Source organism: Saccopteryx leptura, chromosome 6, assembly GCF_036850995.1.
Source record: "Saccopteryx leptura isolate mSacLep1 chromosome 6, mSacLep1_pri_phased_curated, whole genome shotgun sequence".
Classification (NCBI taxonomy): Eukaryota; Metazoa; Chordata; class Mammalia; order Chiroptera; family Emballonuridae; genus Saccopteryx; species Saccopteryx leptura.
The window spans coordinates 115,928,709-115,943,166 of record NC_089508.1 but is presented as its reverse complement, the minus strand read 5'-3'; the positions used below and the strand labels follow the sequence as shown (position 1 = coordinate 115,943,166).

Genomic DNA, 14,458 nt, shown 5'->3' with positions numbered 1-14,458 from the left:
CAAAAAAATTATGTGCTATTTACAAATAGAATACTAAATAGTAATAAGGACAATTTATGTGGAACAATATGAATGAATCTCACAACTAATGCTCAGAAGAACAAAGCTAGACACAAAAGGCACATATTGTAGGATTCTATTTTTATAAAGTGCAAAATCAGGCATTATTAATCTATGCTATTAAAAATCAGGATAGTGGTTACCCTTGGGGCAGCCAGGTAATTATAGGAAGGTAAGGTTGAGACATTGGTAATGTTCTGCTTCTTAATTAGGGAGCTGGTCAGATAAGTGTGGTAATTTAAAAATATATCCACAGATCCTCTGACGCTCAGAAGGTGAAATCCAATTCCTTCCCCTTGAATATGGACTAGCCTTAGTGACGCGCCTCCATTATATAGAATGCACTGGAACTGACACCGCATTACTTCCAATGCGAGGTTAGAAAAGGCACTAGAGCTTCTACCTGGCTCTCTTTCTTGGGATGCTCACTGTTGGTACCCAGCCACCACGTTATGAGAAAGTTAAAGAATTACACAGAAGTATTCTAGTCATAGACGCACCTAAGGCTCCAGTCAACAGGTAGCGTCAACAACCAAACATATAAATGAAAGAGCCTTCGATGATTCCAGCCCCCAGCATTCAAACTATTCTAGCCAAGCCCTGACCAAATTGCAAATTCATAAGCAAACTAAACGTTGCTATTTTAAGCTATAAGGTTAGAGGTGATTGGTTATGCAAGTATATATAACTGTAACACATAACAAGTGTGCTCACTTTGTGAAAATTCATCAAGATATATGCATAATTAGGACATACATTTCTCATATATAGAGGTTTGAAATAAAAGTCATATCATGGAAACAAGCTCAAGTTTCTCAATAAAATTTTAAATAGATTTTATAAAAATTCAGCATTTCATATCTCCCTAATACTTTGCATTTTCTTACAATTACATCCTATATAGAAAATGTAACATTTTTTTTTTCACCACACCCCATAGAGACACCACCTAATCTCCACCAGTTCACTCTCGCACACTGCCCAGTTGTGATTATTTATCATGTGTGGATGCAATAAAAAAAGTTGGGAGCACTATCATGAGATACCTTCCCAGCACCATTTCCTCCTCTGTTAATAAGGTCTCAGTGTCACCTCACTTCTGATCAGTCCTGGTAGTTGAGACCTGATATTTGGCTTTTTCTTTATTTCTATTATTCCTTGTATCCTACCAATAAATTTCTTATTTTAAGTTAGCAATATCTGGTCTCTAGTCTTTGCACCCTAAGAACACTGATCCATATCTCCAGTGCTAGCACACTGTGTGGCATACAGTTGATAATGACTAAATATTAAATAAAATGTTTATAAAATGATATTGTCCAACTGTTGAGAAAAGCACAAAAACAACAGAGTAGAAAAGAATAGCCTTTCAACAAATGTTACTGAACAATTGATTACCCATATGTAACAAATAAAAACAGGGAACCATGTCTCAAATCAGAAATAAAAACTAACTCAGCCCTGGCCGGTTGGCTCAGCGGTAGAGCGTCGGCCTAGCGTGCGGAGGACCCGGGTTCGATTCCCGGCCAGGGCACACAGGAGAAGCGCCCATTTGCTTCTCCACCCCTCCGCCGCGCCTTCCTCTCTGTCTCTCTCTTCCCCTCCCGCAGCTGAGGCTCCACTGGAGCGAGAATGGCCCGGGCGCTGGGGATGGCTCTGTGGCCTCTGCCCCAGGCGCTAGAGTGGCTCTGGTCGCAACATGGCGGCGCCCAGGATGGGCAGAGCATCGCCCCCTGGTGGGCAGGGCATCGCCCCATGGTGGGCGTGCCGGGTGGATCCCGGTCTGGCGCATGCGGGAGTCTGTCTGACTGTCTCTCCCTGTTTCCAGCTTCAGAAAAATGCAAAAAAACAAAACAAACAAACAAAAAAAAAACTAACTCAAATGTATCAAAGACCTAAATGTACAGCCTAAACTAAAAAATATCTAGGAGAAAACATATGGAAAGGTATGTCTTTGCCTAGAGCAGGCAAAGATTTCTTTGTACAATCCATTAAAATATAGTTTGTACTTTAATAAAATTTTAAACTTCTGCTCTTCAAAATGTACTGTTAAGAGAATAGGGGGAAAGAAGCCACATATTGGGAGAAAATCTTTGTAAAGCTTATATCTGATAAAGAATTTGTTTCCAGAAAATATAAAGAACTCTAAAAACTTAACTCAATCCGTGTGTGTGTGTGTGTGTGTGTGTGTGTGTGTGTGTGTGACATAGACAGAGAGAGAGAGACAGAGAGTAGGACAGACAGGAAGAGAGAGAGATGAGAAGCATCAATTATTTGTGGCTCCTTAGTCTTCTTAGTTGTTCATTGATTGCTTTCTCATAGGTGCCTTGACCAGAGGGCTACAGTATATCTAGTGACCCCTTGCTCAAGCCAGCAACGTTGGGCTCAAGCCAGTGACCTGGGGCTTCAAGCCAGTGACCTTTTGGGCTCAAGCCAGCGACCTGAGGTCATGTCTATGGTCCCATGCTCAAGCCAGCAACCATGGGATTTCGAACCTGGGTCCTCTGCATCCCAGTCTGACACTCTATTCACTGAGCTACCGCCTGGTCAGGTTAAACAGCCCAATCTTTTTAATTGGACAAAGATCTGAAAGAGATACCTCACCAAAAAAATTTATACAGATGTCAAGTTAGCACATAAAATGATGCTCAACTTCATTAGTCCTTACGAAAACACAAATCAAAACCACAAGGTATTACTACACTTATTAGAACAGCTAAAATTAAAAATGACTTGCATAACAAGTGCTGATAAGAATATACAGGAAATGGAACTTTAATGAATTCCTAATGGGATTATAAAATAGCATCACCACTCTGGAAAAGAATTTAGCATTTTATTCAAAGTTAAATATACCTCTACCATGTGATTCAGCCATTCCATTTCTAGACTTTACCCAAGAAAAACAGAAATATACAAAAGTGGGCAAAAATAGGTTTACAGTTACATTGTGACATTCTTTTGAGTTAATAAAGTTATCATAATAATCATAACCTGTATGCCTTTTTCCATAACAACTGTAAACCTACTTTTGCCCACCCTTGTATGTTCATATAAAGAGTTGTACACAATGTTCATAGTAGCTTTATTGGTAACAGCCCAAAAGTAGATGCAACCCAAATGTCCATCAACAAATAAGTGAATAAATCGCAGTACGTCCATATAATGGAATACACTCAGCAATAAAAGGAATGAATTTTTGATACACAGAACATATTGAATGTCAAGAGAGTGACATTGAGTAAAAGAAACCAAACCCTCTCTAAAAAATAATATATACCATATGATTATATTTATATAAAATATTAGAAAATGTAAATGAATCTATAATGACAGAAAGTAGATCAGTGGTTACTTAAATGTGGGAGGCAGGGATGAATTGGAGGAAGAAATTACGAAGGGACGTGAAAAACTTGAGGATGATGGATGTATTCACTTGGCTGTAGTGGTTTCAAGGGGGTATATGTAGTCAAAACATCAAATTATATAGTTTAAATATACTACATAGCCTGACCAGGCAGTGGTGCACTGGATAGAGCATCAGACTGGGACACAGAGGACCCAGGTTCAAAACCCTCGGTCGCCAGCTTGAGCATGGGGTCACTGGCTTGAGCATGAGATCATAGACATGACCCCACGGTCTCTACCTATAGCCCAAAGGTTGCTGGCTTGAAGCCCAAGCTGGCTGGCTTGAGCCCAAGATCACTGGCTTGAGCAAGGAGTCACTCACTCTGCTGTAGCCCCCTGGTCAAGGCACATATGAGAAAGCAATCAATGAACAACTAAGGTGCTGCAAGGAAGAGTTAATGCTTCTCATCTCTCTTCCTTCCTGTCTGTCTGTCCCCATCTATCCCTCTCTCCCTGTCCCTCTCTGTCTCTTTCTCAACAGCAACAAAAAAGTGCTACATATATTTGTCAATTATACCTCAATAAAGCTTCTTTTAAAATACTGAAAATCAGGCCAGACTTTGAGAGCAAAAAGGAAGCAGAATAAAAATCTGGTTAAAGGCTTCAGGGAGGTTTGTGAGTTATCCAAGTATGTTAAAAAATCTATGCTTCCTCTCCCTAGCCAAAAATGCCTCAGCTGAGTTCAATGAACCATCTCCCCCTTATTCCTCAGAAATGGTAAGAATCACCAATATTGGGTCTGTTTTCTGGAAGAGAATGCCCCAATCAGTATAAAATAAATTCCATGTTTTATGAAAGATTTTCAATTAAACATATAATCCAATTTATACACATTTTAAAGGACTTTCTACTTGCAGAATAGTTATAATATTGAGGAAACTTTTTTGCACATGAATTCCAATAACGACACACTAGCTATTTAATCTCTCAGACCCTTAGTTTCCTCATTTGTGAAATAGCATAATAAGAAAAAGCAGGAAACTAAAAAGAACAGATGTTGACAGAGTTATTAATTCTTTTTGTGGAGGCAAAGCCATCTTTCTCCCCCTCTCTGAGAGATAATCCATTTCTCTCCATCTCCATGGGCAGTTAATTAGCTTCAGTAAGTCAAGCTTCTCTCCCAGCCTCCATCCCTCTATCAATAGAGTCCTTGGGAGAGGTCCATGAGGTCCATAGCCTGACTATCACATTAGTCAAGAAGGCATCCAAACTCCACTAGACTCAGCTGTGACTAAGGACCACAATAATGTGCTGGGCTGACGTTGAGCTCTCCGAATTGTGTATTCTAGAGGTTGAACTTCACTTTCCAAACAGTCATTATCTGTTGAACAACTAAATGGGGAAAATCTCAACAGTATCTCATTTCTAACTGCGAGTGGAGGTAGTTTTCCAGGGTGGCCTGTGTTCGATGAGAGCAAAGCCATGTTGGTTTTGTTTCTTTATAGCAGGATACCAAAACTAGGGCCTACTGAAAAGGAATGATGGTTGAGCCCACAGACTCTAACATTAAGCAACTGAAACTTAAATTTCTGGCTGTCACTTAATGTGTGTGACTTTATCATATATGAAACAGAAAGTTTTCATCTCTACAGTGGGCTGAAGCCATCTAATTTCTTTAAATGGTATTAACTTCTATTATAAATCACCACATTTGGGGCAGGCATTACATTCAACACAAATGACAGCATTTAACACACTAATCCAAATTTTCCTAAAAAGCCACTTAAATCAAAAGATTGGATAATTATAACTTACTGAGAAAACAAAGATTTCCCCTTCTGAGTTAAGAATTCGAGAAGACAGGATCCAGAATCAAACTCAAATCAAGTAAAGTTCAAAAGTTTTATAAACCTCCAAAAGCCAAGCGAGGTTGTCAACTAGGCTCCGCCTCCGTGGAAACCCTGCCCACTTTGGCTGCTTTACTCCCTAGAACACTGGAACCCAGCCCCTCTCTGCGAGGTCCCGCCCCCCGCACCTGATATTGGTTCCCATTGGACAAAACTGAATGCTTGTATACACACCCGACACACACACGTTTGGCCGGGGCGTATTCGCGCCTGCGCAGCCGTGCTGACAGGCGGCTGGGCACTGAAGCTTGCGGGGGGAGGGAGGAGAAGGGTAGGCCGAATCTTCCTCCGTAATAGGCAAAAGCGTCCCGCGGTCCTGGCTCCGTGGGTTCTGTCGGATCGGGCCTGGGCGCCGGAGCTGCTGTGGCTCCCGCCGCGGCGGGTGCGATGGAGGCCGTGCCGGAGCCCAGCGCTCACACCGGGGGAGGCCAAGACAGCCGGCGGTTCTAGTCCATGAGTCGGCGGCGGCAGCGACGGCGGCCCGGGCTCTCCATGAGCAAGCGGCGGCGGCGGCGGCGGGTGCGGCGGCACCGGCGGTTTTCGCTCCCCGGGGAGGTACGGGGAGCCGGCTTCCTGGGGAACGGAGGCTGTCGGTGTGGGAACACTTTTCGCGGCCGGGTCCTCCAGCCCGCTGCCCGCAGTCCCAGGACCTCTGCGAGGCCACTGCCCGGCCGCAGACAGGGGTGTCCAGCTGTCTACACCGGCTTCTGGTTCGGGGACCGCCCGCGGTGGGGGCCAGTGCTGGGTGCCCGGCCTTCCAGGGTGCGGCGGGCCGGGGGCAAGGTGGGCGTGGCCGGAGCGCAGCGCCCGATGCCCACCGCGCGCCCCGCGGGTCCCCGCCCGGAAGCTCCGTGCAGATCGGTAGGGGAGCGCGTGGCCGCTATTCAGGTTATTTCGGAGCGCTGATTCTAGAGGGGACCTTTAGGATTCCCGAGCTGTCAGTGCATCACAGTCAATGCCTTGGACAAATGACCTGGTCTTCATGACCAGCGTGGAGTACAAATTGTCACCCTTGGAAACGGCCGGGGGAAAAAAATAAGAAGAGGAAGGAGAAGGGGTGTTTTGCCAAGAAAATAAGAAATTGGGGGAGTTTAGCAGATTTATTCAAACTGGAGGGCCTGTTGAGGCAGGAAAATCAAGACAGCAGGATAACTCTAACAGATTGCTAAAACAGTGCTTAAGGAACAATCTTAGAAGTGTAGAAAGCAGAAGTTTAGTAAAGCCCTTTGCAGCCATGTATCCATCTTGTTAGGTAATTTTTTAATAATTTGTTTGGAACAAATCATGTTAATGATAATACTATATTGAGGCCTTATAGTTCTTCCAATCTTCTCTACCCCCCTCTTTTTTTCCCCTCAGGAAAAGGCTAAAGAAGTTTCATATTATATATATATATATGTCACTGTAGTTTAATTCTCTTAGAATATAACTGTTGCTTTGTAGAGCTATAGTTATTCTTCATTTGGTCATGTCCAAAAGATAATTTGGGGGGAGGAAAAAGCCTGGAGATTTACAATTCCTTTTTCAATGCAATATTTACAAATCAGAACTCCAGCTCTTGACCTTACGACCCTGCTACAAACTTCTTTAAAATTCAATAGGAATAAAGTAAACCATGAAGAAAGTTATTTTCATTTTTAGAGTATTTGAATTCCTTATGATTTTTTTCAAATCTGCTTCAGAAATGTTTTCGTTTTTAAGAAGAAACTGACTTCGTGTTTTCCTAGGTTCCAAATTTGCCACGCCCTCTTAGTCCTAATTGGTTGACTAGAGCCAATCTGGTACTATGTATAAATATCTACACTTCAGACTAAATATAGTGCTGAATACTTGAGAGTACAGAGTGCCTTTCTTCAAGCCACGAACTCCGTGTGTGTATTTAATGTCATAAAACTGAATATTTAGTCTGCTGTTATTGTAAAATCAGCTTCAACTAAATTTCTTGCTCAAATAAAACATGTAGGTCTGCAGTATTGAGTGTTGGATTCCTATTATGCTTGGAAAGGTGTGGCCCTTGAAAAGATCAAAATAAGACACTGACCTCAATCACTCCTCTTTTCCTATTTCTCAGATGCTTCTCTTTTTTCATAAAAAAAATACTTTTCCATAAAAGTTATATATTGGAAAACACTATGATGTTTTTAGTATAGACCTTTTTTTTGTTCCAGGTAAAGCAGTTTTTCAATTCAGTTTCATTAGGACATTATTCTTTAATTTTTAAAAAATTTTGCTCTATATAATGTATATATGACATGAATATGTATATTAGAATACTGTCAATGCCTTTAAAAACAAAATACTTAGTGCCTGACTGGTGGTGGCTCAGTGGATGGAGCATCGACTTGGGATGCTGAGGTCCCACGTTCGAAACCCAGAGATCACCAGCTTGAGCCCAAAGGTTGTTGGCTTGAAGCCCTTCAGTATTCACGGAGGGATAGGTGCCCGTTTAAATAAGGAAGAAACCTCAGTTTATTCCCAAAACATGAAGAGAAGGTAATAAAGTTCTAAATCAGATCTTTATAGCATGACCTATATAGTTCAAATTGTAGGATATCTAGCATAGTCCTAAATTGTAAGTAAAAATCCCTAAGTTCATAGAAATCCTTTTTGTATTAGCTGTGCTACTATTCAGTTAAGCTTTCACAATTACTCTTATATGCTATTTTTCAAAGCTAATTGGACATTATTCTGTAGCCCAAATAAGGATTCCACTATAGTGTATTCATTTTATAAGTGAAACTGCATATATTAACAGCAAAATTAAGCACAGCTTGTATTTTGGAGTGTGGAAGAAGTTTACATTAGGAATATATACAACCAAATTTAGATTGTAGCTTAAAGAGCTTTACATTCACTTAAGATTTTTTTTATTACAGAGTATTCCTATATCAAAGATAAAATCTGCAGTATAATGTAAGGGCCTATCAATGGACATTCTGTACCTCCAATAAAGGTTGCAGCTTCTTAAGTGGTCTTTCCAAAGACCATGCCTACTGCTCTAAAAATTATTTGTAGTTGAAATTATTTTAAGTATTTTTGTTCCATTGGGAGGCCATCTAACCAAGTTAAAAATTTTAGATAGCTTTATTTTTATTTAACATATCGTATGTAGTCACATACATGTTCTATTTTAACTTTTTCCCCCCTTTTCTTAAATTTATTGTGGTGACACTTAATTTTAACTTTTAAAATGCAGGATGAAGACACTGTTTGAAGAGATCAAAGCATCAATTAAAAATAATTATAACCAAGATCGCTCATTTTGGAGGCCTGTTCTTCCTTGGGGAGGTGTTTTTACTATCAAAGCTGGCCGCAAAGCAGTATCCTGTACACCACTCTACGTTGAAATAAGACTAAAAAATACTTGCACCATAGATGGATTCTTGATGTTATTATATGTCATTCTTCATGAAAATGACAATTTTCCCAGGGAACTCTCTCTTCATTTAGGTAGAGAGTTTGTAGACTGTTTTCTTTATTTAATGGACACCTACAGTTTTACCACTGTGAAACTGCTTTGGATTTGGGACAAGATGGAAAAACAGCAATATAAATCTGAAGTTTATAAAGCTTCATTAATAATTGATTTGTTTGGGAATGAACATGATAATTTTACAAAAAATCTCGAAAATCTCATGTCTACCATACAAGAGAGTTACTGTTCCAACTGGCGATGTCCAACTCGGGTGCAGGAAGATCAGCAGCGCACAATTAATATAAAGTAAGTTCTAAAGTCTGTTTTATTTGCTTTAAAGTCTGTTTTGTCACTTTTAGTTGAAAATGTGCCTTTTAATGAAGTGCTGTAAATATAAATCTATTATAGTCAAAGTACTTCTTAAAGTATAACCCTGTATAATTACTTACACGTTCATCAACCACACAAATTCAGGACTCTAGTAGGTCCCATGACAGAAACAGCCAAACATCTTAGAATTTACTTTACAAAACCAACTGATAACTATTTCACTTGCAAAATAATGAATTATTCAGAGTACACAATATTTTGCTCTTGCTTTGAATTTACTTATGTGACTATGTAGATAATTAGTTCCTGTGTCACAAATGTAACCTCTTGAAGAACACTATCCAAAATATGTTTCTAATATGTTTCACCCCTTAAATAAATCTCTGTTGAGTGGGCTAGTTCTATTTGAGGAAGAAGATTGAAAATACTCCTTCACAGTCCTGGCTAGGGCGTAATTATAGACAGAAATCACAAACTTGAAATTGTAACACCTAGAGAAGATGTGGCTGTGAGGAGTGTGTTCACTGACTAGGAAGGGTATTGGTAGCCTACTTTTGGCTTTCAGAGAGAGGGCCGACCGCTAAGCTGGTAAGTAGCAGGGCGGAAGGCCAAACTGGTACACCCTAGTTGAGTGTTGGAAAATCTTAAAGCCCCCAGGGGACATGAGCTGGAAAAGGGACAATTGCCAGTGGGAAAAATTAGGGCAGAAAACCAGACCAAAACACATTGTTGTCAGAAAGTATAATTGGCCCTATGGTCTAGAAAAACTGCCCCTAATAGATTGTTTTCTTTAGGGAGGATAGACATCATATACCCTAACTTATTGAATTCACATTTCTTCATAGCATATTTTCTTTAATATTATAACATCGTGATACCTACAGAAAGCTGAAGACATTTTATTCTTTTTATTTATTTATTTGTTTGTTTGTTTGTTCATTTATTCAGTGAGAGGAGGAAGGGCAGAGACAGATTCCTGCATGTGCCCAACCTGGATTATTTGTTTGTTTGTTTATTCAGTGAGAGGAGGAAAGGCAGAGACATACTCCCGCATGTGCCCAACCTGGATTCACCGGGCAAGCCCACTAGGGCGTGATGCCCAACCAATTTGGGGCGTTGCTCTGTTGTTCAGCAACTGAGCTCCTCTTGGCACCTAAGGTGCAGGCAATGAAGCCATCCTCAGCACCTAGGGCCAACTCGCTCCAATCGAACCACGAATGCAGGAAGGGAAGAGAGAGAGAAAGAGAGAGAAGCAAGAGGGGAAGGAGTGGAGAAGTAGAGGGTCGCTTCTCCTGTGTATCCTGACCGGGAATCTAACCCAGGACATCCTCGTGCTGGGCCAACACTCTACCGCTGAGCCAACCAGCCAGGGCCTATTTTATTCTTTTTAAAGTCTGGCAATTAATGTCTCTCTTTTTCTGAAATATGCTTTATTCATTTTCCTGTATTGCTGATAAAATTATGTTGATTTTGAAATCTCTGTCAGGTGAAAAAGTTTTGTTACTCTAAATCAGGGGTCTCAAACTCAACTCAGCATGTGGGCCACAGAGCAAGATCACAGCCGTTCGGCGGGCCGCACTAGGTCTACAAAAGGCAACTGTTAACGCAACACTTTTCTCACTGCAGTTGAAAACAAAAAAAAATCAGTACAAAATTGTTCGGCGGGCCGCGAGTTTGAGACCCCTGCCATCATACTGGACTAAAAAGCAATTTATCTTGTTTTCTGTTTTTTAAACTATTTTAATTTCCATATGTAATGAAATATTTGCAATACTATATTAATATTCTATGCTTCTCTTTAAATATGTTTATCATACTGTGTACAACTGTTTTAAGCTTTTGCCTATTTTTTAATTCTATTTTTTTTATTTTTATTGATTTTAGAGAGAAAGGAGAGAGAGAAAGACAGGAACATCGATCTGTTCCTGTATATGCCCTGACCAGGGATAGAACCGGCAGTCTCTAACCAACCGAGCTATTTGGCCAAGTCTCTTAATCCTATATTTAAAACAACTTCTGAAATATGTAGGAAATTTTTTTTTAACAAATCAGGTAACTGAGGCCAAAAGTGGCTATAACTTTAGCAACTTTAGTAACTTATTCAGCTGCTTTCCTGATTCTGGATCCTACTTTCTTACCCCTATACCAGAATCCCTTCTATTGAATCCTCTGGAAAAAAATTTAAAGTAACAACAACTGCATAGTTCAGCATCAGTTTACAGGAAGATTTAATGTTTCTTGGAAAACTTCTTGCATTAACATTTATTAAATTTAACTGGTTTCTATACAAGAAATACAAAGATGAATAACAGAGGTTGTATTTTATTTGGTTTGCTAACAATGAATTGACCTGTATATTTTGTGACCCTAATAATGTATTTACCTGTAAAATGTTGAAGCAATTCTTACATGTATTTTGCAATTGTTATAGTCCTCCCCAAGAAATTCCACATGGAAACTTGATACGACTGGCTGTTGATGAATTATTCTGTTCCAGAATTGAACTGTGTGAAGAATGTGGGTGAGTATATGGTAGATATTTAAGATGAAAGTATTCTGTGTTGTTTATAAAGAAACCTGGACTGATATGATGTTAATTGTATATGAAATAGCTACTTATAAGTATTTAGGAAGTTTTAACATTTTTTAAATCTTAACACCTTCTAGTTTCTTCTAATATCTTATGCTGTGTTGTCATTATAAAGTAGAACATAATACTATAATTAATTGATGAATACAAAGCAAATGCCTTTTCTTCCCCCCCCCCCCCCCCACTGCTTAGTAGGTACAATAAAACCTTGGTTAACCGGAACCCAGCTAATCGGGACCCTCAATTAACTGGATTTTTTCCCTGCATTCCTCATTTAGGAGAAAGGTAAATTAACAACCAAAAATTCTAACACCGTGTAAAAGAAAAGAAAGAATGAAATACAAAGGGGAAGAAAGAATATATTCATCCTAAACTCTTAATTTCTCTATCTACTATATTGTACAATGAGAATCGGTATTTAGAAGGATGATTTTATAACTAATCACAAAAGAAGGAAAGAATAAAATATGTTCAGTTAATATTACTTAAGTTCAGAAAGTGAACTAATGTATTTTAGCAACAAATACTGAAACAAAATGGTTTTCCTGTTAACTTGGTTTAGTCAATAATATTTGTTAACCAAAAGTTTGTACCCTGAGCATTCCGGTTAATCGAGATTTTACTGTATAACTATTTGTTGTAGTCTGAGCCATATGCTTAATACCTTATACTGCTAAGAAAACAAAATTTGCTTCATCCGATGACTAAAGAAAGCAGTTAGGGAATTTTATACATAAAGAGGCTAGTAAGAATCATATTATTCCCCTCTGTCATTATTTCCCTTTGAAACCATCTTAGATAAATAAAAATGTATCTAAAAATAAAAGGTACTCACTTTTATAAGCAAAGATAAAATAGTTAGCTTTTCCTGGAGTTTTGAAAGTATAATTACTTGTATATAGAATCTCAGAGCTTATATAAACTTCTGGGAATAGATACACAGCGGTTGGCAAAAGTAGGTTTACAGTTGCAATACAAATAAGTAATATGATAATTGATAAATAATAATACAAGAATAAACTCTGTTTTGCACACATACAACTGTAAATCTACTTTTACCCCCATAATATAATATAGCCACACCATTACCCATACCTAAAATAGATAAGTATGCTTATTATGACACAAAGTAATAAAAATAACCCAGAAATGATAAAAGGCAGCTTTATTCCAAATTTAATTAAGTTCATGGCTATTTTCAATTCCAGGTGTGGTGGCTTAAGAGAATTCTCCCAACGTGTTTTCTGCCACGGGGCACCTCCATTTGTTGTCTTAAATATGCAGCACTGGAAATCTGAAGATTTGGCATATGTACCCTATTACTTGGATTTATCAGATCACAAGTAGGTGGTTTTTTTGGGTGCTTTATAAAACTAGTGAAAAATAAATTTATATTTTTCTGCTGTTTTATTATGATTTTGTCCAGCCCTTAAGTAATATTGCTGAAAAGGTCATAACTGTTTCTAAATTTATGTTTTCTGAATAAGATCAGAATCTCCTTCAGGGAGTTAGTCGCTGGCAGTGGGCATCATGGTTAGGTGCTTGATTTATGCAATAGACAGATTGAGTTCAAACCCAGCTCCACTCTTTACAAACTCTGTGACCTTGGGCCAGTAACTTAACTTTCTTATCTATAAAACAGAGATGACAGTATCTACCTGGTCCCATTAATGTGAGACTTCAATGAGATTATACATGCAAAGTATTTAGGATATACTTACGTGTAGTAAACAATAAATACTGGCTTATTCATTGTATTTCAAGTTAAAGTGGTATATAGTATGAAGTAAAAATAAAATTTTACTGTCCTCATTATAGATAAAAATATCTGCATATAAATTTTAACTATTTACTTTAAAAGTTTTTTGTGTTTTCTTATATTTAATAGAACTATACTGATTATGAATTAAGATTTTTTAAATTCATAAATTATATCAATTATAAAATTCTTAAACATTTTATTCCAAGTTGCCAATTATAGAACATTAGTTTTACAGATGGGTATCTTTTTCAGGGAATAGAATGCAAACAATTTCAATTTTTTATTCCTTAGTTAAAAATTTAGGGAGTGTTTATCTTAAAAACAAAGTATTGTAGGGCCTGGCCAGTGGTGCAGTAGCTAGAGCATCCTCACGAAGCACCAAGGTCACCAGTTCAGTCCTGAGGTCCCTGCTCGACCTGAGGTCTCTGGTTCCAGTCTGGTCAGGACTCAGATAAGAAGCAATCAGTGGCTACACAACTAAATGGAACAATGAGTTGATGCTCTCCCACCCCTTCTCTGTATCTCTCCCCACCCCCCAAAAATAGTTTTTAAAGTATTGTAATTTTCTGCTACACTTTGTCATTGAATTTGCAGGTATTTGTTGGAAGGTGCCACATTATTTAACAAAGAGGAACATCATTATTCTGCAGCTTTTCAGATTGATGGACATTGGATGCACTATGATGGCCTCAGAAATGTGAATTTAATTTTGTTAAATAAACCCCCAGAGTTTCTCCTCTTGTCATCATTGGTTTATATTCGAGCAACAGAGAAATAAATATAGACTGATGCTAAATATAATTGTTTTCCCTCCTGCCCATGCTCCCCAAGATGAAGGGCTTTTATTTGTACATACTTGGTATCCAAGGAAATAGTTCAACTATACTAGTTTCAGATATGTATTTTCCAGTGTTTAGCCCCAGGTAAATGTTTTATAGAGAGAATCTATGCAAAAATGTTTGTATTTCTTTTTTCTATATCCTGGGTTATTTTTATACAAGCACATTCTATGTTGAAATAAAATATATCTTTGTATATTTTGTTTA

At 38.5% G+C, this 14,458-nt stretch overlaps 2 protein-coding genes across 3 annotated transcripts in view; one reads left to right on the top strand and one right to left on the bottom strand.

Annotated features, from left to right (window-relative positions):
• LOC136377158 (uncharacterized) overlaps window positions 1-6,551 on the bottom strand; it is a 24,255-nt gene extending 17,704 nt beyond the window's left edge. Inside the window, exons 1-2 of the mRNA XM_066343667.1 lie at window positions 6,426-6,551; window positions 5,490-6,195 (exon numbers count right to left, since the gene is read on the bottom strand). Of these exons, the coding sequence (XP_066199764.1) occupies window positions 5,490-6,195; window positions 6,426-6,551 (832 nt within the window). The remainder of the gene's footprint in view (window positions 1-5,489; window positions 6,196-6,425) is intronic.
• On the top strand, window positions 5,737-14,458 carry C6H14orf28 (chromosome 6 C14orf28 homolog). Of its 2 annotated transcripts, XM_066343247.1 has the most exons (6): window positions 5,737-5,870; window positions 8,512-9,036; window positions 11,492-11,581; window positions 11,843-11,935; window positions 12,859-12,993; window positions 14,007-14,458. In XM_066343247.1, the coding sequence occupies exons 2-6, from the start codon at window positions 8,513-8,515 to the stop codon at window positions 14,188-14,190; spliced, it is 1,026 nt and encodes a 341-aa protein (XP_066199344.1). In that variant the 5' UTR covers window positions 5,737-5,870; window position 8,512; the 3' UTR covers window positions 14,191-14,458. The 2 variants fall into 2 exon arrangements, with proteins under 2 accessions (XP_066199344.1, XP_066199345.1); XM_066343248.1 differs by lacking the exon at window positions 11,843-11,935.

What these genes read in the sequence shown, in the direction of transcription:
- C6H14orf28 (XM_066343247.1), top strand. Translation starts at nt 8,513, where the DNA reads ATGAAGACACTGTTTGAAGAGATCAAAGCATCAATTAAAAATAATTAT. An exon ending in GAACTGTGTGAAGAATGTGG is followed by an intron (nt 11,582 to 11,842) that starts GTGAGTATATGG and finishes CCCACTGCTTAG; the next exon opens with TAGGTACAATAAAACCTTGG. An exon ending in ATTCCTCATTTAGGAGAAAG is followed by an intron (nt 11,936 to 12,858) that starts GTAAATTAACAA and finishes TTTCAATTCCAG; the next exon opens with GTGTGGTGGCTTAAGAGAAT.